The sequence below is a fragment of the Eurosta solidaginis genome, chromosome 3 (assembly GCF_040869045.1).
Source record: "Eurosta solidaginis isolate ZX-2024a chromosome 3, ASM4086904v1, whole genome shotgun sequence".
Classification (NCBI taxonomy): Eukaryota; Metazoa; Arthropoda; class Insecta; order Diptera; family Tephritidae; genus Eurosta; species Eurosta solidaginis.
Genome location: NC_090321.1, coordinates 170,167,181 through 170,191,861, shown reverse-complemented (window position 1 = coordinate 170,191,861; position 24,681 = coordinate 170,167,181). Strand labels below are relative to the sequence as shown.

General features: G+C 35.4%; 1 protein-coding gene and 1 long non-coding RNA gene across 13 annotated transcripts in view; one reads left to right on the top strand and one right to left on the bottom strand.

The window, feature by feature from the left end:
* The window catches only part of LOC137244619 (uncharacterized), a 52,093-nt gene extending 31,266 nt beyond the window's left edge, over positions 1-20,827 (top strand). Inside the window, exons 2-3 of the long non-coding RNA XR_010951132.1 lie at positions 2,711-2,799; positions 20,686-20,827. This is a non-coding gene — a long non-coding RNA (uncharacterized lncRNA). The remainder of the gene's footprint in view (positions 1-2,710; positions 2,800-20,685) is intronic.
* pwn (pawn) overlaps positions 1-24,681 on the bottom strand; it is a 198,972-nt gene that overhangs the window by 142,102 nt on the left and 32,189 nt on the right. For all 12 annotated transcript variants that reach the window (XM_067773853.1, XM_067773849.1, XM_067773851.1 and 9 more), the window contains one exon: positions 7,521-7,939. In XM_067773853.1, coding sequence (XP_067629954.1) covers positions 7,521-7,779 — 259 coding nt within the window. In that variant the 5' untranslated portion in view covers positions 7,780-7,939. The remainder of the gene's footprint in view (positions 1-7,520; positions 7,940-24,681) is intronic.

Genomic DNA, 24,681 nt, shown 5'->3' with positions numbered 1-24,681 from the left:
TTTCACTTTAAAGATAGGTGCCTTGAACACCAAAGTGCTACATATAGAAGAACATAGCATTAACAACTGCAACGAGGCTCAATCCCTCCGGGCAGCTTCGGCGCAGACCATACGACGATAGTAGTATAAGGTTATCAAATACTGGACGAACAGATTATCTAATTTCGTACTTGCGCTTCGAAGGGGTTCTCCGAGGCAAGCCAAAAAATTAAGGCAATCTCACATAGCACAGCATATAAAAGCGTATTAAAGTATAAGCAATCCCTGGAATCTGAATAGGGAGAAGAATGCGTCCTTATTGAGTTCCAGGGCACGTCCAGGTCTTACAACCTTAGACTCACAAGGTTTATCTTATTATCTATACCTATAAATCTTATAAAATAAAGTCGCTAAATGCTATGTATGCACATAACTTCACACAGAATGTTCCGCTTTTTAAACGGTTTTTTGCATTTGAAAGCTTAGCTATGTCAGATGGTACAGTTAATATAATTTGAAGATATATATTATAGGGGCGTGGCAAATTACCCAAATGTAGTAAAAAATCATAAAATTTTTGTTTACACAGCTATAACTCATAAACGGATGGATGGATTTAAAAAATTCTACTTTTTATTAAAACTTTGAAATATTTGCCTTCGATCTGCATCAAAAAAATACGTGATTCATTTTTATAACAGCCAAATTGTTTAAACAAAAGTAACATTTTTACCAAAAAATGTGTTTGTGTGGTTGTTCGCTGAGAACTATGTGCGCTAATTGCTTTTGAGTGAGGTATGATGCGACACATACATACGTACATATATAGCATTCGCTGCGTTATTTAACTTCGGACGTAGGTTTATAGGTATGTATGGATGTACATCACTAGATAGTATAAAACAAAGTCGCTTTTTCTGTCGCTATGTCCCTTTAAATGCTTAAACTTTTAAAAATACGCAACGGCTTTTGATGCGCTTTTTTTTAATAGATAAAGGGTGATTGAAGAGGAAGGAATGGATGAACATATTTGGTTAAAAATTGATGGAGGGGTAGCTTAGAACCAGGAGAGAGACATAGGATAATTTTTATCCCGTTTTGGCTAGGGTATTGACATCAAAACGTGGACCTGGGTAATCCTGCGATATGTTTGTACAATATGGGCATCAAATGGAAGCTGTTTATGAGTATTTTGATACGGGGTATTTTTCGTACCCGCGGGTACCTAGGGTTTCGAGATATAAGCGAAAACGTGGATCACGGTAACAGTAGGATGTGTTTTTACATTATGGTTATCAAATGGAAGCTGTTGCTGTGAGCTTTAAAGTAATTTTCATTGTGATATTCGATTTAGTCGCATCAACCTGGCAAAACTGATAAATATGCATGCGAAGCCGAAATAAAGACATGAATAAATAATACCCACATAACTATTTACATACGTCCTATTCGATTTGCCTGGCAATAAGGGATGAAGAAGAATGGGAAAAACTTGAAAGAAGAGAAAAGATGGAAGGAGAAGGAGACTGAGAAAGAGATAGAGTGAGACGAAGATAGAGATATATGAAGCGAAGAGATGGAGGGAGGAGTGAATAAAAGGATTAAGAAAAAGTGAGGGGGGGGGGGGGAGGTTGAGAGCAGAGTTAAACGGAACATGATTATACTTCTGCCCTAATCCATAGTCTGGTGCTTTAATATTTTCCTACAAACAGTTGGACCTATAATTTTTATGCTGACTTTGCAAGAGTTGGGCAAACTATTGCGGAGGAGCGATGTTAAAAAAGGTATGGTAGGCAAGTTTTATGTGTACAGATAAAAACATAGACAGTCATAAAAATGGTGCAGATGTACTCTACTACACTCCTTGCGTCACCATCGGTATTTATTTTTAAAAAATCTTCAATGTACGCTTCGACTCTTTAAGGCCCACTTGCATGACGGAAATTAACTTATTTTCTCAGAGCTAATTTTGAAATTCGTCAAAAATTTATGAGTTTCACCTCCCCTTCAGCAAGTTGGCCTTAGAGTTTTATTAAAGATAAGAACATTTTAGAAATTTCCTAAACATCCAATCAGTACATCCAACAGACAAAGAAAAATTTAGAAATGATCCAGATATACTCAATTACGCCCTCTACACCACCTTCGGTAATTAAAAAAAAAATTATATTTCATTTACTCTATGAATTTTCTAAAGTTTTATTAGTACAGATTAACAACTTTAATTGACGGCTTGTTTCTCGTATCAAGAGGCCTGCCTACATATATCAATTGTATTGCATATTTCATGCAGCTGAAGGGAAAAAGTTCGTTGCTTAAGTCTTTCGTTTACCGCCAGCTTCTGTAATACAAGAACATTTGTGTGGGAGAAAGCAGTGTAACTAATTAAATGACTGTGATTTCTTTCTCACAGTTATTAAATTGTTTTTGTTTGCATATGTAATGAAATCTACCCTTTTCTAATTAAAATTTGCAACCATCCATCTATGCGTATTTGTATGTGTGTTTAAAGGTATTTATGTATTACGTATTTCTTGTTACATAAAATTAAATCAATTAAAAATACACACCGCGTTTTTTGTTATTTATAAACAAAGTTATGTAGCTTTTAGCGAGTTTCTTCACATTCGCAAATGTAGTTTTAACGGTACTCTTCATTAGTGTTATGTATGCAAAAAAAAAAATATATATATATATTTCTGCTCACACACACACTTTTTTTCAATTCCAGATCAATTCCAAATGAGTATCAACGAACGGCGAATTTGCTTTAAACTAAAAACTGTGGGGGAATTTGAATATTTTTGAGATTATATAAAAGTAAGGAAATGCTAATTGCTATTTTATTTTGATGAGCAGTGCAAAAACCGACTCAAATGATCAAATGTTATGCGTGACTCAAGCAACCCAATTTTACTGATCAATACACGGCCGCTATGTTATGGTGGTAGCGTGCTTCGCCTATCACACAGAAGATCCTGCCCTGCAGATTCCGTTCTGAGTTTGCATAAAACATATAAATCCCATCCCACCAATTTGTAGGAAGAATTAAAAAAAGATCACGACGCTTGGAAGAGAAGCTCAGCCTAAAATCTCATCGGAGGCTATCGTGCCCTATATTTATTTTTTTATTTTTTAATACACGTTGTTCAAAATATACCGAAGGCGTTGTTAAAAAATTGCCTACCGAATCCAAATAGTTGAGCCACACCATCAGCTTTATATGGATTGGGAAGCAGCAGAGATAGCATCGAATTGAGAAAAAAAATCGAACGAAATTGTATCTATGTTTCCATTTTCCCCTTATTTGTGCGAGAAAATTCCACAACTTTTTCGACAAAAAAAATGTTCCATGCAGGAAAAGACGCCAAAAAAGTTTGTTCATTTTCAAAGAAACTAAAAGATGAACTTATAAGCAAATCCGAGGAACGAAGTACAACAAAAATTCCATTTAAAATTGGACTCTCTCTTAAATTTACATACAGGTTTCAATGAGTTGTACCAGTATCGCTAGATTTTTATACCTTTCATGAACATGAAATGATATATTAACTTTGGTCCGATGTTTGTAACGTTGAGAAATATAGAAGATAGACTCACCATTAGGTATACCGAATTGATCAGGCAACGAACTGAGTTGATATAGCCATGTCCGTCTGTCCGTCTGTCTGTCTGTTTGAATTCAAACTAGTCCCTCAAATTTTGAGATATCTCAATGAAATTTGGCAAAAGGATGTATTTTTGTATTATATTAGACATTTGTCGGATCAGGTAGGATCGGACCACTATAACATATATCTCCCATACAACCGATCGTTCAGATAAGGCGATTTTGGTCATTCCTGCCGCAATTTAGAAATTATAAACGTGAAACTCGTTGATATATTCTAATATATCATAGAAGATATCCTGAGAAAATAAGTTTGATCGGAGCTATATATGGTATGTATCCCATACAACCGATCGTTCAAATAGAAAGATTTTTGGCCATTTCTCCATTAGTTTCCAATATAAAAACATGAAACTTGGTGATATATATTCTAATATATCATAGAAGAATTCCTGTAAAAAACATTTCGTTCGGAGCTATATATAATATATATCCCATACAACCGATCGTTCAGATAAAAACCCCCTTTGCCATTTTTTTTTTTTTAAATGGTTTAGGTATGTTCACTATATATTTCTTATCTTTTACAGCGCATAATTTGGAGATTACGAATGGGATAAGATTATTGTTCAGCCCCATTCATGAAAGGTATGAAGTCTTCGGCACAGCCAAAGCAAGTCCACCCTTATTTGTTTTTTTTTGTACTTCGTACATTTACTTCGAGGAAGGAACCGACATTAGAAAAGATTTCAAATCTTCCATTTTTCTTTCTCTAGATTATTTTCGATGAATATTTAAGCCAAAAAATATTGATTTAAAAAAGTAAGATGATTCTTGTGAATATATCCAAACTTTTCAAAACAAAAAACTATAAGAAAAATTTTATCAATTTCTGTAATGTAACCTTTTAATATTAAAAAAAATGGTTGCTATTTTGATTTTTTTTGTTTGTGTGTGTTGTTCCTTTGTTACTCAAAAAATATGCATTGGTCATCTTGCGGCGCCACCCCAATTTGTATGTTTTCTTGGATTTCGAAGCAGTAGGGGTGCGTTCTTTTACCCTTTTGCAAAATTTTTGTTAAAAAATCCCATAAATGCGAAAAATTCCCACGTTTTAGCATCAAAGGTAGAGGTTCTTCGAGAAATTTCCCGGATAGATTTAGAAAAGCGTTTCTTTTTCGCATATCAATCCTATTTTTTTCTTCCTTTTCAGAAAATTTTAGGAATTTGGTTTTATGACTCAAAACATAAATTCCAAAAATTTGGCCGCTAAGATATTACATTGAAATTTGGCAAATACAGTATTCTTTCCAAATTATATAGACTGAGTGAAGATGATCAAAATCGGTTAAAGACCACGCCCACTTTTCCTAAAGTTCTAACGTTAACAAAGTTTGCAATAACTCTATGGTATTTAACTACATTTGACTGATATTCTACCTCATTAGTGGTATTGTTGAGCTAAGAAAAAAACTTAAAAAAATTTTGAAAATGGTCGTGACCCGCCCCTTTTCTGTCACTCTTTTCAAAATACTTTTAATGCCAGAATGGAACCATATATATATGTATAAGTGCACAGCCTTATAATGCTATTAACCGCACAAAGCAAACAACAACAGCGTTTCAAGGGCACAGCTGAGTGTGCAATGTTCGATTTCATCCGAACTTAGACTTTCTTACATCTTGAAATACAATAATAGATAATTCTTAAGAAATATTTTCTTATGACCAAAAAAAATTAGTTTTAAGAAAATTACTTGCCTAGATTAATGGAATGATTTCTATGGCGCAAATATCTATTTTTCTCACTCTTTTTTAGGAATTTTTGTTTAGTGTAGGCACGACCAATCCCAACAAGTCGACATTAGTTCACAAAATCTCGCCAAAATTAATTACGCATTCCACGGTGGGTATGGGACAAATCGAACGAATTTTTTCAGTTTCCGACCTTAGCTAAAAACAAAGAAAACTATAACCTTTACAGAAAAAATATTTTGTACATTAATATCATGTGGTACATGCATAAGGGTTGGTGCTTATTTGATTTTTCAATTTTTACTTTTTCTTATTTCCAAAACAACTTTTTTTTTAGTTTTTGCAAAGTTTTTTGAGCTGATGCTGATTTAAAATTTTTTTCTTGGTCCGTTGTAGTGTTTTATACTTATAAATTATTAGCATTGAAAATTGAATGAGATAAATTCAAAAATCGACCAGAAAACCTGTTAAGATTCGCCATGTAGGCAGATTTGTTTTTCTGGATATTGAATTGTCAGGATATTGTAATGACTATATTTTGGCATGCCAGGAGTTTTAAATATTTCGCAGTAACACAGAATTTTTAAAGGCGAAGACAGATGTTCACTTCAACATAACATCCTTATATTAGCTTCACCTCTATGTTTGTATATAACCGACTCCTTTGGACTCAATTTTGACCCACTTTAAATGAACAATTTAACTCAAACTATATACACTTATCAAAGATGAATGGCGATGCAATAATATGATGGTGGGATGACTCAAAATCAACGGATACAAGGTCAACTGACCTCATGGCAATTATAACTTTGCACACGTTTCAAGGGCCAATGCAATAATTGATGGTGGCGTGCGCCAACGGTCATGAGACCAATTTAACTTATTGGCATATGAATTGGTCATTTAAAGTGGTCATAAGGTCAACTGACTTTTTGACTTTTCAAAATTTGGTGTAGTGACCATTTAGGAAATTTCCTTTTGACCATATTACTATTTCGGTGAAAAGGCTATAACCACATTTTTAATTAATAAAAACCAGCACAATAACAAGAACTAAAAATAAAAGCCATCGTAAATTATTCGACCTTCACCTACTGTAACATTAGCTATTTGTGATTAAAAATTATTTTCTAATTTTCAGTCCGGTTAGCTATAAAAGTGTGGTTTTTAAGTTTTTTCTAACAGTTATTTATCTTTAAGTTATTTTATTTACATACATTAGCCATTATAAAAGCAGGTCATTGGTGTCTCTAATCTAAAATGGCAGAAGCATCTCAAATTAAATATGCAACGCAATACACAAAAACAATTAATTTGTATGCGTAAAGGCACCCGGCTATCTTAAATTTTCCGCCCACATTAAAATTCAATAGGTGACATCTTTTGCGAGCAAAGGTTTTTTATGGCCAAATTTTTTTCACAAAGCCGGGCTTAATTTTTGTATTTAACAAATGCCAATTGCTCTACAAATGTTTAAAATTATTTTTGTTTTCGTTTTACTTTTCCGGTACATTAAGTAGTGCTTTCTCTGCACTGTAAAATGCGGGCGCTAACTCATCAATAATAACTCGCAAATATGTGCATGAGTGTATTTGTTATACATCCAAGTTCTGCGGAGTACTTCACTACTTAGAGAATGACATTAAGGTAGCCAAAAAAGGTATTTCTTATGTGTGAATGGTACGAAGGAAGCCATAATGTAAATTTATTTACATGATTCAGTTGATAGATGCGCAATCAAACGCAAAATCAGTTAATGGAAATGAACGAAATGAGAAAACAATTTCAGAGTATTTAGGTAAAAGACAAAGGGAAAGGTAACTATGTAGAGTTTGAAATAGAAGAAGAGGAGGCAGAATAATGCATCCCAGCGGGTTGGTTGGCTTAGAATACGCCCGCGGCAGGTATGCCTGTCATAAGAGGCGACTAAAATACCCAAACGATTCAAGGTTTGTCAGCGCAATTAACAGCTACCCCAATTCAATTGTCAACCTCAACTACCCATGGCGAATCTTGTTTCCATAGTAGTCTGGCGATCCCAGGTTTCGATGACGATGAAGGAAAGTAAAGGAAAGGAAGTTCTTTCGACCCCACGCTCTCTCTGACACAGCTCATATGAACACAATGTGCTTATTTAAATACTGTTACATTAGTAAAGTAAGAGGTTTCTTACCAATATTACGTGTTGCCAGCAAAAGTAACTGTAGCGTTAGCAATCCCAGGTAGTATAGTGTACGCGACGTTCCGCTATGTTGTCTGAGTGCCCTCGACATCGACCAACTTGAGGCCTTCATTGATAGTCTATTTCTCGATGAGGCATTTTGGTTTTTATATATTTTGTGTACTGCTTTTAAAGTCATAATCTTTGTTGTAGCTGTCACTGTAGCCAAATGCTGCAGCGTGCTATTATGTTGCTCCACTTTGCGCCTCATCACCAATCTTGGAATGAATTTTGTAGCTTTAATCTTGCTTTGCTGTAGCACTTTTCACCGATTCACTAAAAATAGTGTCGATTTTTTTCCTCAAACTATCTATTTATTAGCTTGTTATAGAAAAATCTCATTTTTGTTCAAATTAACTTCGATTTCGCTGCTGTAAAAGAAAAAAGAAATTTTAGAAATTTAAATTTAGTGAGAAGAAAATGTTTTCAATCAGTGCTGCTCAAAAATGTTTATATGGAAGTGCGAATCACAATACATGTACAAAATTGTATGTGCACTGAAACTTTTTTATATTTAAAAAATTATTTAAAAAATTTTAATTGTTTGAGGCCAGAAAATGTTGAATATTTGGTTTCAAGTTACAAAATATTTGTTTAAAATATTACGTCAATTGTTAACTATATCACCAACATACAAGAGCCAATAAATTTAATTCTGAAAGTAGCGAAAAATGACATTGACCTCTAGCCTCAATTTGTGGAAACATATTTTATATACATATATCGTCGGAATTTGGGGTTCACTAATGTTGCATTGGAAATTGAATTTGAAAACTTTTCAAATGCTTAGTTAGAGGGCTCCGCGTGGTTTGTTTTAAATTTTTGTTCAAATTTACATACATATACAGAGATTACTGAGGTGCTGAAATGCCATTTGAATTTAATAAAATGTTTAACAAGTAAAGGATAGGCCTGGTTACTTTACGGTTCCCCCAGTCAAAAAATGTCTTATAACCAAGAAAAATAATATACCGAATTGAAACAAAAAGTCACAGAATCTACCCGTAAGTAGAATATCTAGTTCAAAATAAGTGCATTTCTACGGCACTCTGAACCACTAATAGTTTGCCATCTATCTCTTTTACATGTTTTCAACTGGCGAATTTGACATGGCGATGTCTTAGGCGGTGGAAATTGACCCCGCTGCTTTAACTTTTCACGAGTTCCTAACTATATAAAAATTTCTTTTTGCTACTTTTTCGATAGTTACGTACTGGTGGAATAGTGTTGAGAAAGAGGCATACTCATATGTAGCCGCTGCTCGTTAAAGCTGGTACTAATTTTTTTTGTCGATTTTATAACTGAAAATCTAGTTGTCAAATTGTTAGTGTAAATTTTTTATCATACACAAGTGCCTGATCTTCATATGGGAGTGCTTTTTCTTGGCACTTTCATAAGAAATTCAAGCATTTTCATATGATTCAAAATTATATGTGAGGGCATATGGGAGTGCTATGCAATTTTTTTTTTATATTCAAAGTGTGAATTTGAATCTGTGCCTATGTTTCAGGGCAAAACAAAAACAAAAGTGCTACATGTGTATAGGTGTTGGGCAGCTCTGATTTCAACAGAATACAAAAAAAATGTGATTGAATAGAAGCTTCATATAAATACATACAAACGTAAGAGGCAATCATAATTGTTAAAGAATGCAAATTACAACCTTTACATTGTTTTTCGAGCCGCCCATTCATAGTATCACTAAACCAAGTTAAAAGGAGCTCGCCAATAACCAATAGCAATAATTACGTAATCTATAGCTACTTTGTGCAATTTGTGGACCGAGTCACCCCATTTTTTCTCCACTCTTCTTTTGCGATAACTTAAAGGCCGTAGGATGTGAAAATTTGAGCCTATATGAAAGTTTTGGGAAATCAAATGAGATTTTGATAGCTAGCGACAAATTTGACCAAAAATATAAATGTGTTTCAGTAGTGAATAATTAAAAAAAAAATAAGAAATTGAATGAAAGCGAAAGCATTGGCGTCATACAAAAACGAAAAGATACATCAAAGTTGCTGCTTTCCTAACATGCTGGATATGATATACTCGTATTAACTTTTTTTTTTTTTTTGACATGTATATACATATGCACTTAAACTTTATATGGACTACTAAGTGCACAGCTTCACTGCAATTATGAATATGTTGCGCATAAAATAATTTATAAAAAGAGTGTGTCTCCATTTAAAAATAAATAAATGTAAGGCGCGATAACCTCCGAAGAGATCTAAGGCCGAGCTTCTCTTCCAATTTGCGTCGTGCTCCTCTTGATTTTCCCTACAAATTGGCCGGACGGGACCTACATGTTTTATGCCGACTCCGAACGGTATCTGCAAGGCAGATGAGTTTTCACTGAGAGCATTTCATGGCAGAAATACACCCGGAGCGCTTGCCAAACACTGCCGAAGGGCGACCCCGCTTAGAAAAATTTGCTTCTAATTGAAAAACCTTATTTCTAAAATCGTTGATGTTGCTTTGCCCGGGGTTTGAACCCAGGGTACCGGTGCGGTAGGCGGAGCACGCTACCATCACACCACGGTGGCGGTCATTTAGGCTCTCATAATTTATGAAGCAAGGCTCATATCGAACGACAATCGAAGGAAGGGAAATGCGTTCATTTCGGACTCAAAAATGAGCTCATGAAGAGCGTAACTTCTGACTCTTTTACACCTCCGAATGTTTGGTGGGTCTAAATTTGTATGGTTGTGTGTGTATTTTTCCTGCTTGGGGCACGTGGCAATTAAACCCCGATATATAAATTCCATCAAAGAGTAAAATGTCAGACTTTCTTTTGCGAATTTTTGCTGTATTTATACATATAATACAGATGCACATACATACATATGTACATCAATCAATCAATAAGCATAAAAAACTTTATGTAAATAACGTATATTGATGCTGTGAAACCTGTTTTGTTATTTTGGAAAACTTTAAATTAGACGCTATTGAGTCACTCATTTCCAAGTATACTAAAGCAAATATCTTTGACTTTTAAAACGAAGAAAAAGTACAAAAATTATTTGCATAATATTTGTATCAGAAAGAGTTGATGGATACAAATCACTGGCAGTTCGTTTAGTACCACCTTGAAGTTAAGCATGTTAAGTTATGTTAAGTTGTGTTGAATTGGCCGAACAATAAAGTCCTTAACATATACTGAATTTGTTCATTGTGTTGCCAGAATTTGTTTTACCACCAAACGGAAGCCCCGAATTAGGTACCCAGATTTACGTTATCAAATAACTCGGTCCGAGACTGTACCGATGATAGAAGTACTAACGCTGAGTGCAAGCTAAATACTGACTTTATTGAGTGAGAATTGTGTTAATGGCCGAGACACAATGATTGCGTTGAACGCAATCTTATGCATGCCAATAACATCGCCACAATCACGCAACATGTTACGTTTGTTAATATCTTCGGACTGGGCAATTGAAGTTTATTTCGCCTTGCCCATGCACGTACAAAATTTTGGGATTCACTGTTATAAGCATTCTCACTATACAAGAAATATACTTGCTAACATGTTTTGTGTAATCATTTGTTAAATTGCAGTTTTTATCAATGAAAAATGTTACACAAGTTACCGACGAGTGGGAAAAAGAATTTCACTTGCAAAGTGTGAAAGCACCTTTAGCCAAAGCAAATGTCAAATTCTTCTCTTATGCTTTGCTTGCAATGAAAGTTTCAAGATGGCTATATTTTCATATCAGATGGCGCCAGTGTCGCTCCATCTGCCGTTCTCCATAAAAATACGTGCAATCTACTCATAATGTATAAGATTGTGTTAAACGCTAAACTATATGAAAAAAACTGGTTGTGACAGGGCTTTAAGCATTATCGAAAGTACATGTACATACATATATATATGTGGAACTCATATGTATGTATTTTAGGGTACAAATGTATAACGTCATTTGCAATTGTATGTATGATTTGTAAGGTGTGTTCCCATGACACTTGAAAAGATACGTAAGGGGTTTTTGGAACAATCTCACAAACAAGCATTGTCCATCCTCAAAAGGCCAAATAAATGTACCGCTATTAAGCTCGCTGAAATTACTCTAGTAAGAATAGGAGTGGTGTGCAGCAGCCTGTTATATTCCCATCTATGTTTTCTATATCTTGCGATTCTGGCGCAAGCATACTTATACGACGAGGTGCTGGGTTGTTGTTCCATAATGAAATTCTTGAGCTGAATTATATACCGGGAACCCTGTGATGGACATTCTATTTTCACCATGCCGTCGAGCGATTCCGTCAATAATTCCAGCTACTCAGGAAAATGATAGGTGGAATTATAGTCCTCGGTGTACGGCATCGCAGGCAGCATGCGCTAGTTCTATCTGGGCTTACGCACCCGTTCCTATGCTGCAAAATGAAGGTCTCTTTCACGTCGCTCTTAAAAATACAGCAACATAATTATAATTTACGAACTGGAAAGATTGCGGGGATATCCGAAATTATGATGCAAAATACAAACTTCACCGTAAGATAGGAGTCCACAGAAAAGACGGCGCTGCAGGAATCAGCGTCATTTATTGCACACCAAACTTACAACACCTAAAAATTTCTAGTCAGGCGATTGTTCTTTGTTCGGATACTTCAGCGCACAATACAACCGTCGGCATTCCAATCTGGGAACATCTTCAAGAACCACAATTACTTTGCTTTTTTCAACGCCGAAATCTTTTTGTTTAACCAGAAATCGAGACGCAACATATTAAATGGAGTTGAACTGAACTGAACGCCATTGGTCGGAAAAAAATCCGAGTTGCGTCCGTAAATATAACTGGGTACCTTGGGAAGCCATGTCAATGGCACCGACTGTCTTACATCCAAAAATTCACAATTGTACCAGAGCCGTAATAAAATCCTCAAAATCTCTTGCCGGCAGCACTTGGCGGAAAGATTAATAGAAGCTCATTACCACTTACAAAGCAATTTGTCGGCCGCTTGCATGCTACTCACTGGAAGCAAATTCATGCCTGCCAAAAGACTACTCTCAGAACTGCTACGGGATGTACATACATATATACAAAATATAAATATAAGTTCTACTATCTACCCGAAGAGGACTTGGTAAAAATTAACAATTGAATGGGTGAATAAGGAGAAGTCAACCAGTATTTTGCCTTTCCTGATCATTTTTGAGTTGATCGCTGCTTTGATCTGGGTGTGGGATATATTCCCTAGGTGCATTGAAAAATCCGGAAAAGCAAAGCTAGTCACATAAGAAGTTTACTATTTTATTATGTTTATTCAAAGAAACAGAAACTTTACAACCGCGAAACAGTGGAACTATGCTGAAAGTTCGTTAGCTCTGCATTTATTTCTATACGAAATTAAATACCATTTTGTACTTTTGTAATTTTTTTTAATAAGCTCACATTTAAAACCGGTTTTGGTTACACCATAGTCAGCTGTCTTCAAAACAAGAAGCCTAAAATGAAAATAAAACTTCACAAATTACCACATAATTGTACACCCACACAATAGCAATTTTCTTTTTCCAAAATAATAAATGCAAAAGAAAATAGATTTGCCTGCAACGATTTGCCCTTAACAATACACGAGCGTACTCAGAACTAACGCTTCAAAGAGAAACCCAACAAGGGAATTGAATTTCAAATCAAGTTAGATTGAAATAGAGAAAAAAGCACAAAACAAAACAGATAATAAGTAAAACTTTAAATACAACAACACTGCTTAGAGGCATAAGAGGTAAAACAAAGTAGAAGAATCAATTGAAATTGAAATAAGCCTAAACAAGTAAGGAAATCTTATGTGGGTTCAACAAGACATTGTAAACTGATGTATATTGGAACGATTTTCCGTCATCCCTTGTCAAATTTGGTTTTGAGACAAACCGGTTTCGGCGTTGTGCCATCATCAGTGTCGATTTTCGTTCTGATCTGTTGTTGTCATTTGTCCTGTATTTATAGTTCGTAGGTATATGAGCAGGTATTGTCAAATTGATGCTTGTGTATATTTAGTTATGTGTTGTGTGTTCGTTCAGAACCGAGGGTGGTTTACTAATCGATTTGTGTGGCTGACTGGGGTAGGTAGAAATCTGTGATTTTAGCCGTTTGACCTTCTTTGTCGGTTTTTTGTTTTGGTGTGTTAATTGTTTTGTGTTTATTTGTTGTTGTGCGTTTGTCTGTTGTACCTGTGTGATTAAGTTGTTTCCTGTAAACAAGTTTTAAAGGCTCGAATATTGTGTCAGAAATGGTGTTTATCTGTTCGTTTATTATTCTACCGTCGAATGTTTTCTGTTTGTAGATTTCCATGTTTTCGAGTACGTTGAGACGTCGGCCCTTTTCTTGTATGTGAAGAACCCTAACTGTTTTATTGATGTTTGCTGGGGAACATTCATTCTCGACCATGTGATTCGCGAAGTTAGACTCGGCTATAATGTTTGGATTCCGTATTTTTTTGTTGTAATCTCTGATATGTTCTCTGAACCTCGTTCTTATTTGCCGTCCTGTTTGTCCTATGTAACTATGCTGGCATCCGCAGGTAAGCTTGTATACGCCGTGGCTTCTAAACGGATCCTCTGAGTTAATTTTAGTTCTTAGTTTTCGCCCTAGATTGTTCGATGTTTTGAATGCTGTGTTAATGTTGTATTTTTTAAAGAAATTTGCCAATTTATATGTTGCTTTTCCAGTATATGTCATAGTCGTCCAGCTATTATTTTCTTTTTCATTATTTCTTTTTGGTTCTCCATTTGTCCTTCTGAGCTTATCTACTAGTGCTTTTTTATATCCGTTGTTTGCAGCGATATTATATATGACCTCAAGTTCTCTCTTATATGCCTCTTGTGTAAGAGGTGTTCTTTCAAGTCTATGTACCAAGTGCCTTAATGCTGCATTTTTATGATGTTGAGGGTGATTTGAGGTATTGTGTATTATTGTGTCGGTAGCCGTTGACTTTCTATATATGTCATAGTTAAATCTTTTGGCTTCTTTATCAATATTTATCGTGAGGTCTAGATAGTTGATTCCTCCGTCTTTTTCGGTTTCCATTGTAAATTTTATATTGCCGTGCTGTTTGTTGAGGTACTCCAGTACGAGCTCTTCGTTATTAGTAGTTAAAACGCATATTATGTCATCCACGTATCTAGCATAAAATGACACGCCTAATTTGGACTTCAGCTCCTGTATGTACTTTTCTTCCAGATTTTGCATGAACACTTCCATAAGAATTGCTGATGTGGGGCTTCCCATTCCAAGACCGTTTGTTTGTCTATATATTTTATTGTTGAATTTAAAATAGTTTTGACGTAAAGTGGTTCTTAGCGTATTTGTGATTTGCATACTTTTTACTTTGTTTTTTTGTGTTATGAACTATTGTTGAGCTAACTATGTCCAAAGTCTCCGATAGTGGTATAGATGGGTATAGATCTTTTATGTCAAAAGATACCAATTTGCTGTTTCTTGTTAGCTCTACGGTCTCGAGTCTCTCTATTAGTTCTGTTGTGTTAGCTATTGCATATTCGTTCCTTAGCTCCAGAGTGTCTATCAATATCGTTTTTAAATATTTGGACAGTTTGTAACATGGTGCCGATTTAAAATTAATGATGGGCCTCATTGGCGTGTCCGGCTTGTGGATTTTTGGTAGCGCAACCAGTGGAGGAGCCGAAGGGTTCATTTGGACCAATCTATGTGCCATGTTAGAATCTACTATATTTGTTGCATTTTTTATAGCAACTTTGATTTGTTTTTGGTATTCATCTGTGGGATCCTCTCTCATTCTACGACATTTCATTTCCTCTATGAGATCCTCGGTTTTGGATATATATTTCTCTTTTTCGATTGTAAACTGTTTGCTTTGGTGGAGCTTTACCGCCGACAAATGAGAAGGAAGAATTTTTATTTCGAGATCTGGCTTGACTTAGGAATTTTAAGTTAGAGCCCTGTTCCTCATACCAAAAACACGAGCATTACACTTTTTTTTTGTATTCTGTGAAGATTTTACAACGGCGGACCCCGCCCAATAAGTTTACGTTCTTTTCGTAATTTTAAACTATCATATCACTACTAATACGAGTGATTAGTAATAGAACGATACTGAGTATGTAGTATCGACACTTTTTCAAAAAATACTCGAGTATTTCGTACTCGATACTTTTCTCCAAGTACTGAGTAAAATATCGATACTTTATCTCGATACTTTACCAAGTGCCGATGGTCTACATGTTTAAGATCAACAAAGTTCAGTCCATTAACACCATAACTTGAGTAAAAAATGAGATTGTCGAGAATACTGTAAAGCTCCGCACTCAGTTTAAACCGATTTTTTGATAATGGTTGAATGGGACACGATTTCTGCATATGGTGTAAAAGGAAAGTATGTGTTTATGGTCCAAAAACACTAGCCCCAACAAAATAATGAAAACCTGCCAGCTCCATAAAATTGCAATACATTTAAACTTTTCAAGCAATACAGCTTTTTCCTTCTTCTATGAAACTTTAGTGGATGGAGCTATTACAGCATCGTTGATGATCTATTGGTATTGAAAATGGTCGAAATCAGATTATATCCACGCCCAATGGAAAAAGAGAACAATGCTTTAACAAATACTGATGAAGTAGGGAAACTTGACGAATGGATACAAAAAAGTTACGATGTACAATATAAGTTTATTACAATTTTGTAATAAAGTAGAAGACAATTTAAAAGTTTTGCAAGCCGTAAATCAAAATCTATTGATATCGTTTTGCAAATTGGCGGAATTGTGGTCCTTAATATTATATATAGATTCGATCAAAAGCGGATAAAGACCACGCCTGCTTTGAAAAGAAGATGCTTACAGAATTAATCTTAAAGAAATTTCCAATATATATATATATATATATATATATATATATATATTGGGTACGTAACAATACTTCCAGTAGAGATAAGGTAGTACAAAGTATAAAAGTTTAAAAATGCGAAAATCGTTATGATTCCCTTCTAATTTGCGTCGTTCTCTTTTTATTTTCCTTACAAATTGAGGGGCAAGACCTGCATATTTCGTGCCGATTCCTAACGGCATCTTTAAGGCAGATGAATTTTCACGTGGAAGCTTTCATGAGAGAAATACACCCGTTCTTGCGAAACTACTGCCTAGGGGCGACCCCGTTTAAAAAAACTTTTTTTTACTTATAAAAACTTTTTTTAAATGCCATAAGTCGATCAAAAATCTTTTAAATCATTTAATGTTCGTGACGTTTCCTTAAAATATATCTAAGAGCACACAATTAGGTATATAGTGTTCGGTTTCGTCCAAACTTTAACTTTTTTTTTTTGTTTTCTACTAAATTCAAAATATAAGATCTCATTTAAAAAAAGGTAATTCTTTACGACAGCATGACACTGCTAATACGCGTCAAAAAATATCGAGAGAGGTGTCAAAAGACGAGTATTAACCTCGAGAACAATAATCCGAAATTTTATATCTGTCCGGAGATATTTGCAGTTAAAGTTGTTGGTTTTCATGTGGTTGTTGTAATGTTGTAATATAAAATTGTCAACATAAGTGTTTTGTGCGGATATAGTTTTGGTCTCCAAACCGGTGTTGGACCCACCCAGGGTAATTTTTTATAAGCGCGGCTGAAGGCCGCCAACGCAGAAAGGTGTTGTGCGCAAAAATACTATGGATACCACCCCCAGTGTCGGTGGTACCCGCGGGTCTTTTTCGGTTTTTCATTAATATCTTTTGAACAAGTTAAAATTTGTCCGCCTTCGGATTATTAATACTGATCTCAAGACGCGTCGTTTGATACTTCTCTCGGTATTTTTGGACGCCTATTAGCAGTTTCATGCTGTCGTAAAGAATTATCAAAAAAAAAAAGTTTTTCACTTTTGATAAAACTTCCAAAGTACTCATTTGGATCGAGTATACTCGATACCTTTTACTGAGTATGAGTATGAGTATGATGCTTTGATCCGAGTATTTTATACGAGTACCAGTATCGATACTTTTTTTAAAGTTCTATCACTAATAATAATGCGGTTACGTATTGTGACGAATATTAGCAACACTAAAGCGTACTATCATCTCTAAGCCGATACTAGGCAGTCACTTGTATCTACATAAACAAATCAATCATTATGTCTACACATATGTACATACAAGAAGCGGAGAGATATGCACAAACACATGCATATATCTGAGATACTCACAAAAGTATGCAATCATCGATGGAAGTATCACTCACATATACACGCGCATATGAGGAGCTATAAACGTTCATTTGTAGTTTATAGCTGGTGAGTTTATAGCTGGTAAACAAGTACTAAATTCTAGAAGAAGAAACGCCTAGAAATATGCGAACGACACAGCAGAGAGTTTAAAAGGAGCAAAAGCTGAGTAAGCAGAATCAGTTTGATTTAAGCACGCTATTGGTTGCGAAGCGGCCACCGTGGTGTGATGGTAGTGTGCTCCGCCTGCCACACCGTATGCCCTGGGTTCGCACCCCGGGCAAAGCAACATCAAAATTTTAGAAATAAAGTTTTTCAATTAGACGAAAATTTTTCTAAGCGGGGTCGCCCCTCGGCAGTGTTTGGCAAGCGCTCCGGGTGTATTTCTGCCATGAAAAGCTCTCAGTGAAAACTCATCTGCCTTGCAGATGCCGTTCGGAGTCGGCATAAAACATGTAGGTCCCCGTCCGCCCAATTTGTAGGGAAGCACGACGCAAATTGGAAGAGAAGCTCGGCCTTAGATCTCTTCGGAGGTTATCGCGCCTTACATTTATTTTTTATTTATTGGTTGCGAAGTATAAGTGTTATAGTGAAGTACTTTAATAGAGACCATTTTGCGTTATTGAATATTGGAGTTATTTATTCAACAGTTTAGCGATACGAACGTTAGTAGAATGTTGCATATAAGCGGAATTGCACTAAATTCGTTACAGTATCATATATATATTGCACATCTTGTTAAGGCTAGACCTTTAAACAATTTCAAAAAAAAAAATAAAAATTGGGACTGATGACCAACCGATCTTGCTCAGGTCTACATAAATCACCAAGCACCAAACTTCTTCCGAATTGCAACATGATATCAACGGCTTGGAAAACTTTTAGAATTTCTTCTTTTGAATATAGGCGGTACCACGCGCATTTCCCAAAATTTTACTAAATTCCTATTTCGTGTCATAAAGTCTACCCCTCAACAAGTTTCATCACATTAACGGTCATTAGCAATTAATTAACGTATTTTTGCCGTATTTTTAAATGTTCGATGTCGAAAACGTGGGCAGGGTAATTATACCATTTTGACCATTTCCAATACCAATCGAATGTGGGTACAGATAAGCCGGTGTACAGAATTTGGTAATAATATTTCAATTTGTGATAAAATAATCGTGTTAAAGTTTGGACGACATAATTTCGAGGATGTCTGTATCCAAATCGATTCCTTTATGCCCGCAATCGGCATCAAATAACGCTGAATTTGTCTGCTTTGTATCGCATGTAAGGTTTAATGTAGCATGTTGCGCGAAATAAAATAAAAAGTCCATACTCAAATAACTGATTGTTTACCGCATTGCATTAGTCTGCTATCGATCGGACTTTTACGATACGCCCCAAATCATGAAGAGGAGACACGATATGAGAATCGACACACATTGTCTTTTTTGACAACTTTTGCCACCTGGATAGTACTATATCTGAAAGATAAGGAGCAACACCATCAACTCTGTGAAAATAGGGCAGAGCCTATTCTAGTCGTTTAAAACAAAAGGAGTCCTCAAATGCGCAATACGTTTTGCTTTCTCTGAATTGGATAAAAAGTCGAAAAAAAATGGGTCTTAGGATGAATAACAACAAGGCAAAGTACTTGTTGTCGTCAAGGAAAGAATCAGAGCATTCGAGACTTGACAGTAACGTCACTATTTACAGATATAAATTAGGAAATATGAAGAGATTCGTTGGATCCTATGGAAGCAATATTAGACAAAAAATCTATTGAATAATTACTCTTGTCATTAAAAAAAAAGGCGTGAGTACTAAATATTGGGAAGTCCAATGTTTCAACATTCAGTCGCACTTCTGGAAAACTAATGTTTTGAGGTTAACTAGCGAAATGAGCTGAAGTGAAACCACAACATAGACAATTTTACTATGAACAAATAATTTTTGCGCTTTCTGAGAAGAGTTTCGACGACTTCTTTTCTCTGACAACGATGCTGATAAGTTATTTACTTATTATATTATCGATGGAGAGCTATTATTAAAGACGGGTTGTCGGTTTATTCTCGACTTGTCAACGCCGGCTTCGTATTGCTTTCTTATCGGTTCGTTAGGGCTGGTTGACATGTGTGTCATCGATTTTAAAGTTAATTTTTATCAGTATCTCGTTCATAACAAACTGTTGACTCGTCGATAACAAATGGATATCACGCCGATAACAAACTGATACTACTCTGATAGCAAAACGATAACTTTTCAATAAAAAATTTATAACCTATTTACATAAAATCTTTAACTTCTCGATTACTTTTTGTTAACAAATAAATAACGTTTTGATAAATTTTTGATAGATTTTCAATAACAAACCGAAAACTTGTCGATATAAATCAGTATCTTATCGATTACCTTAGTTATCTATGCCATATTTATTACACTTCTAGAACAAATCGATAACTCGAATATATCTCGTCGATAACACACCTATATAAATCGATAACCCATCGATCACAAATCGTTAATGCTCCGATAACAAGTTGATAACAAACCATTTGGTTTCGGTTTCGTTTTCAATTTTGGCTTTGGTGTTGACTTCTAATCTTACCTTTCCTCTCACCTCCTTTTCTGTTTTTCTCTCCTATACCTTTCTTTCCTTTCATTTCCTGTCCATTGTTATTATACTGTTCCTTTTCCTCCTTCTCTTCTGTTCCGTCTTCTTTACATAAACTTCGTTTTTCGCTTCACTTTCTCCTTTATACATAAAAAATAGATTTGCTTTTATGTCTCCGTTAATTTTCGTCAAAAGATTTTCTGCCTGACTTCGCTCATATTAACTCTACCACGTACATTTTCCCACACACACATTTTCCAACACATTATGATACAGTGTTGTGACTGAACTTACGCTTACATTCTGTATTCCCCCATACAGACCACACCATCATAGTACATGATGATGGCGCAACGCCGAAACCGGTTTTTCTCCAAACCAAATTTGACAAGGGTTGACGGAAGATCGTTCCAATACACATCAATTAACCACCCTGCCGGGAAATCGACACAACAATAAGAACCTGTACTATGCCTTACGCTTACTTTAGACTTCTTGATACCGTGAGCATAGATGTTTACACATAAAAAAAATCTTCTTTCCACGAGGATAAATAACAACCTGTGAGTCCCTCAACGTACGAAACTATGAGCAATTGCGAGAGAAGATCAAATGAGCCTTAGATTATCCGATAGAAAGTCATCCGAAGGAACGGCGCATTCTGCTATGCAACTATCAAAATCGCCTGAACGTATTAGCGACGACAACCGGGTATAACAAAAACAAATAGAAGCAAGTCAAAATTGTTGGCAAAATGGGTATCAACCCCTGCGGAGCAAAAAAGTAAAACAATGAATATAATAATTAGCACTACATGAAAATGAGTTCAGTAACTTCAATTTACTACGAAAACAACAAGAACCATAGTTGAGTTGAAGTTGAAAAATCACTTCTTTGTTCGCCAATACAGTTTACAACGAAAGCGAAATCACGAAGAAAGTTTGAACTTCCACAAAAAATACTGCATACTTTTTTTCGGTTTTGTCTTTCGTTATTTTGTATTGCGAGTACCTTGGTTTTTGCTACCCAACCAACTGCGACAAAATTTTTTGGTTTTTCTTTTTGATGATAAGTTTAATGGAGAGCAAAAAAGGTGAGAGTATTCCTTGATGCTGTTTGTTAAAAAGGAAATAAGTTTTTTAGATTAATGTGTTTTTATTTGGGAAAAAATTTGCATTATCAGCGTAATATGACTCCAATCCCCTTAATTGGGGATCCGCGATTTCATGACGATTTTACAAACTGTGCTAAACTAGTCCGCCTAGTATTGCCTATTATGTTCTGTCTAACATGTTGGGCAAAATACTTAAGCGTAAACGAACTGATTGGCTTTCATTCGTATGGGTTTTGACCTGATATATCCACTATCGAAAAGGATTTCACTCTTCCCCAAATTTGGCAGAAGACGCGAGGTAGGAAAATCGACACTTATCATATTTTATCAATTCCAAAGCAGCTTTAGACATTACGAAGGAAGTTGCCTTTTGCTGCTATGTCTGATATTTGCGTTCCCTGCTAAGCTTATATGGTTCAACTAAATGGCGTTGGATCACCATCAACTGTGCAATGATTTGGTAATACATTCCGGGTCATTCAAAACCAAAGGAGTCTTTCGGCAAGTAACTCCATTTTATGGGATTTCTTTAATCTTAGACTAAGAGCATGCAATTTCTGCCATATAATGATGATATTAATGTAGGTTGTGCCTTCTCCGATTTGGATAGAAAGGCGAAAAGGGCGGTCTTGCGGTGGATAAAGTTAGAGAGACGCCAATGTCTGTTTTTACTTTGACTAGATTTTTAGGATCTATTTAAAATTTTAGGAAAGATTAATTAGACGGCGGCCACCGTGGTGTGATAGTAGCGTGCTCCGCCTACCATACCGTATGCTCTGGGTTCACAGCCGGGGCAAAGCAACATCAACATTTTAGAAGAAAGGTTTTTCAATTAGAAGAAAATTTTTCTAAGCGGGGTCGCCCCTCGGCAGTGTTTGGCAAGCGCTCCGGGTGTATTTCTGCCATGAAGAGCTCTCAGTGAAAACTCATCTGCCCTGCAGATGCCGTTCGGAGTCGGTATAAAACATGTAGGTCCCGTCCGGCCAATTTGTAGGAAAATCAAGAGGAGCACGACGCAAATTGAAGGGAAGCTCGGCCTTAGATCTCTTCGGAGGTTGTCGCGCCTTACATTTTTTGTTTGTTTTAATTTGTTTATTTATTATTCGAGAATATGAGAAAATGAGTAAAATAATGAATACCGTTAAGTTGAGCAAACTCAACTCCCGTATGTTGAAAAAAGTTTGACAAGTCATTACACATACGCCCTTGCACACAAATCGATATAACGCATCAGACTATGTCAGCATAACTTAATTTTATTTATTTTGCATTTTTTTTTTTCTTTTTTAGTTAAAACGAGTTCGCAAAAGTACTTTTGCTTTCGCTGAAGGGCACTCACCGGTGGAAATTTTTTAGTAGCCTTCATCTGTGGTTTCATATACATTCGTTTCGTTTTATATTTCTGTCTTTTATTTTACTCTGGTCAGCTTCTTGGCAATCATCAACACACATGCAAACATATCTAAAAGCAGCTAACTTGTATACATGCATACATACATACATATATGACTCACTAATACTTTTCGCTGAAAACACATAAATAGTTGAATACGCGAATCAGCTCTGTCAGAATTGCCTTGCTTTCATCAAGCGTTGAAGACACATTTAGTAAAATATATTTAACATATTCATATATACATAAATACACATATATGTACATGCATACCAACATACATACATATGTTTATGAATAAGCTCTATATAGCGTAAGCAAATGTAGTTTTAGGTGAACATATTGCCACACGGTTTTACCACTATTATGCAATCATAATAAATGTTTACTACGTACTTTTGAGTCAGAGCCGATTGCGAAACTAAAGACTTAAGACACGAACCTTTCACACATGGATTCGAAGAGATAGATTACACATACATAAGCAAAACTTGTAAGAAATTAGCAATTTTTTTTTTAGATTTCAAAGTCAAAAGTAATGAAAAATGGTTATAATGTTTTCTTTTACAGAATATCTTACAACTGTTCAACTGTTGTGTAGGGAAAATCCAGCGAAAAAGACACTGGGTAAAAAATTGGATTCAAGTGATTGTCTTTCAATTCGTTAATAAACTGAGACAGGTATACTAATCCGCTAGGAATCCAAGTATGCTTACTTTTCTATTTTATCAAAGATAAAATATATATTCGCGGTGTTTTTTTTTTGTTTTTGCGTGTATATACATTTACATTTGCGGGTAAAAAACAAAAGACGCTTATCATCACTTGGGTAATGTTGAGTAGACCATTATTGAAGACTCGCTAAAAACGTGTTGCGCTTGTTACCGGAGATAAACACCTCCGTTGGCCATAGTGTATTACCTAGAGCTGAATCGGTTGCGATGAATCGTGGACATACACACTTTTTAGTCATAGAAGTGGAGAATAGTGTAGATATATAATTGAGAGACACATTTCTGTTGCAACTGATTATAATGCAACTGAAATTTAGCAGTACTAATGTTCAGCGCAACAATCCTCGTGTTCCAGTGGTACATGAACCAGATACGGAAAGAAATTTAACATGCAAATGCAACAACAATATCAACCATATATATCACATTGTTGTTGCATTTGCATGTTAAATCTCTATCCGTATCGGGTTCATGTACCATTGGAACACGAGGAATTTCATAAGTGTAGATAAAGTTATGCACTTAGCAGTCCATATTAAATTTAAATGCATATGTATATACATGTAAGAAAACACAGCTATTATGTGCTTCCAGTGTGATTTGCCCCATCCTTCACGAGTTAAATAGACTTATATCTTTTCTTTGTCAAATATACAAGTTAGGCTAAAGTAAAAACTGGACGTTAATTTCTCTTTAAAATGTATGGTAAAGCCAATTATGAAGAGATTTTTCTTGTTTGTTTGAAATGGAGAAAATTAAACATCCGCTTACATGGGCGGGTGATTTCGCAGTCCCACCTATTAGTCTTACAAAACGGTAATCCTTCGTGGAAATTATACCCCTATGTTTTATACTTCATTGGCATCGTACTTAATAAATATTTACGTTTTACTTATTGACGTTAGAGAAAAATTGCTTACTAGGACATGTTTCTGAATTTCACTTCTTCATCAGCTAGCTTTCCGGAGCTGAGTATTGAACACGAAATCTCCAACATTCATACTTAATACTAGTGTAAAGGCAGATGCATTTAACCACTCAGCCATGTGAATGTCACGCTGCTCGCTTTGAAATTG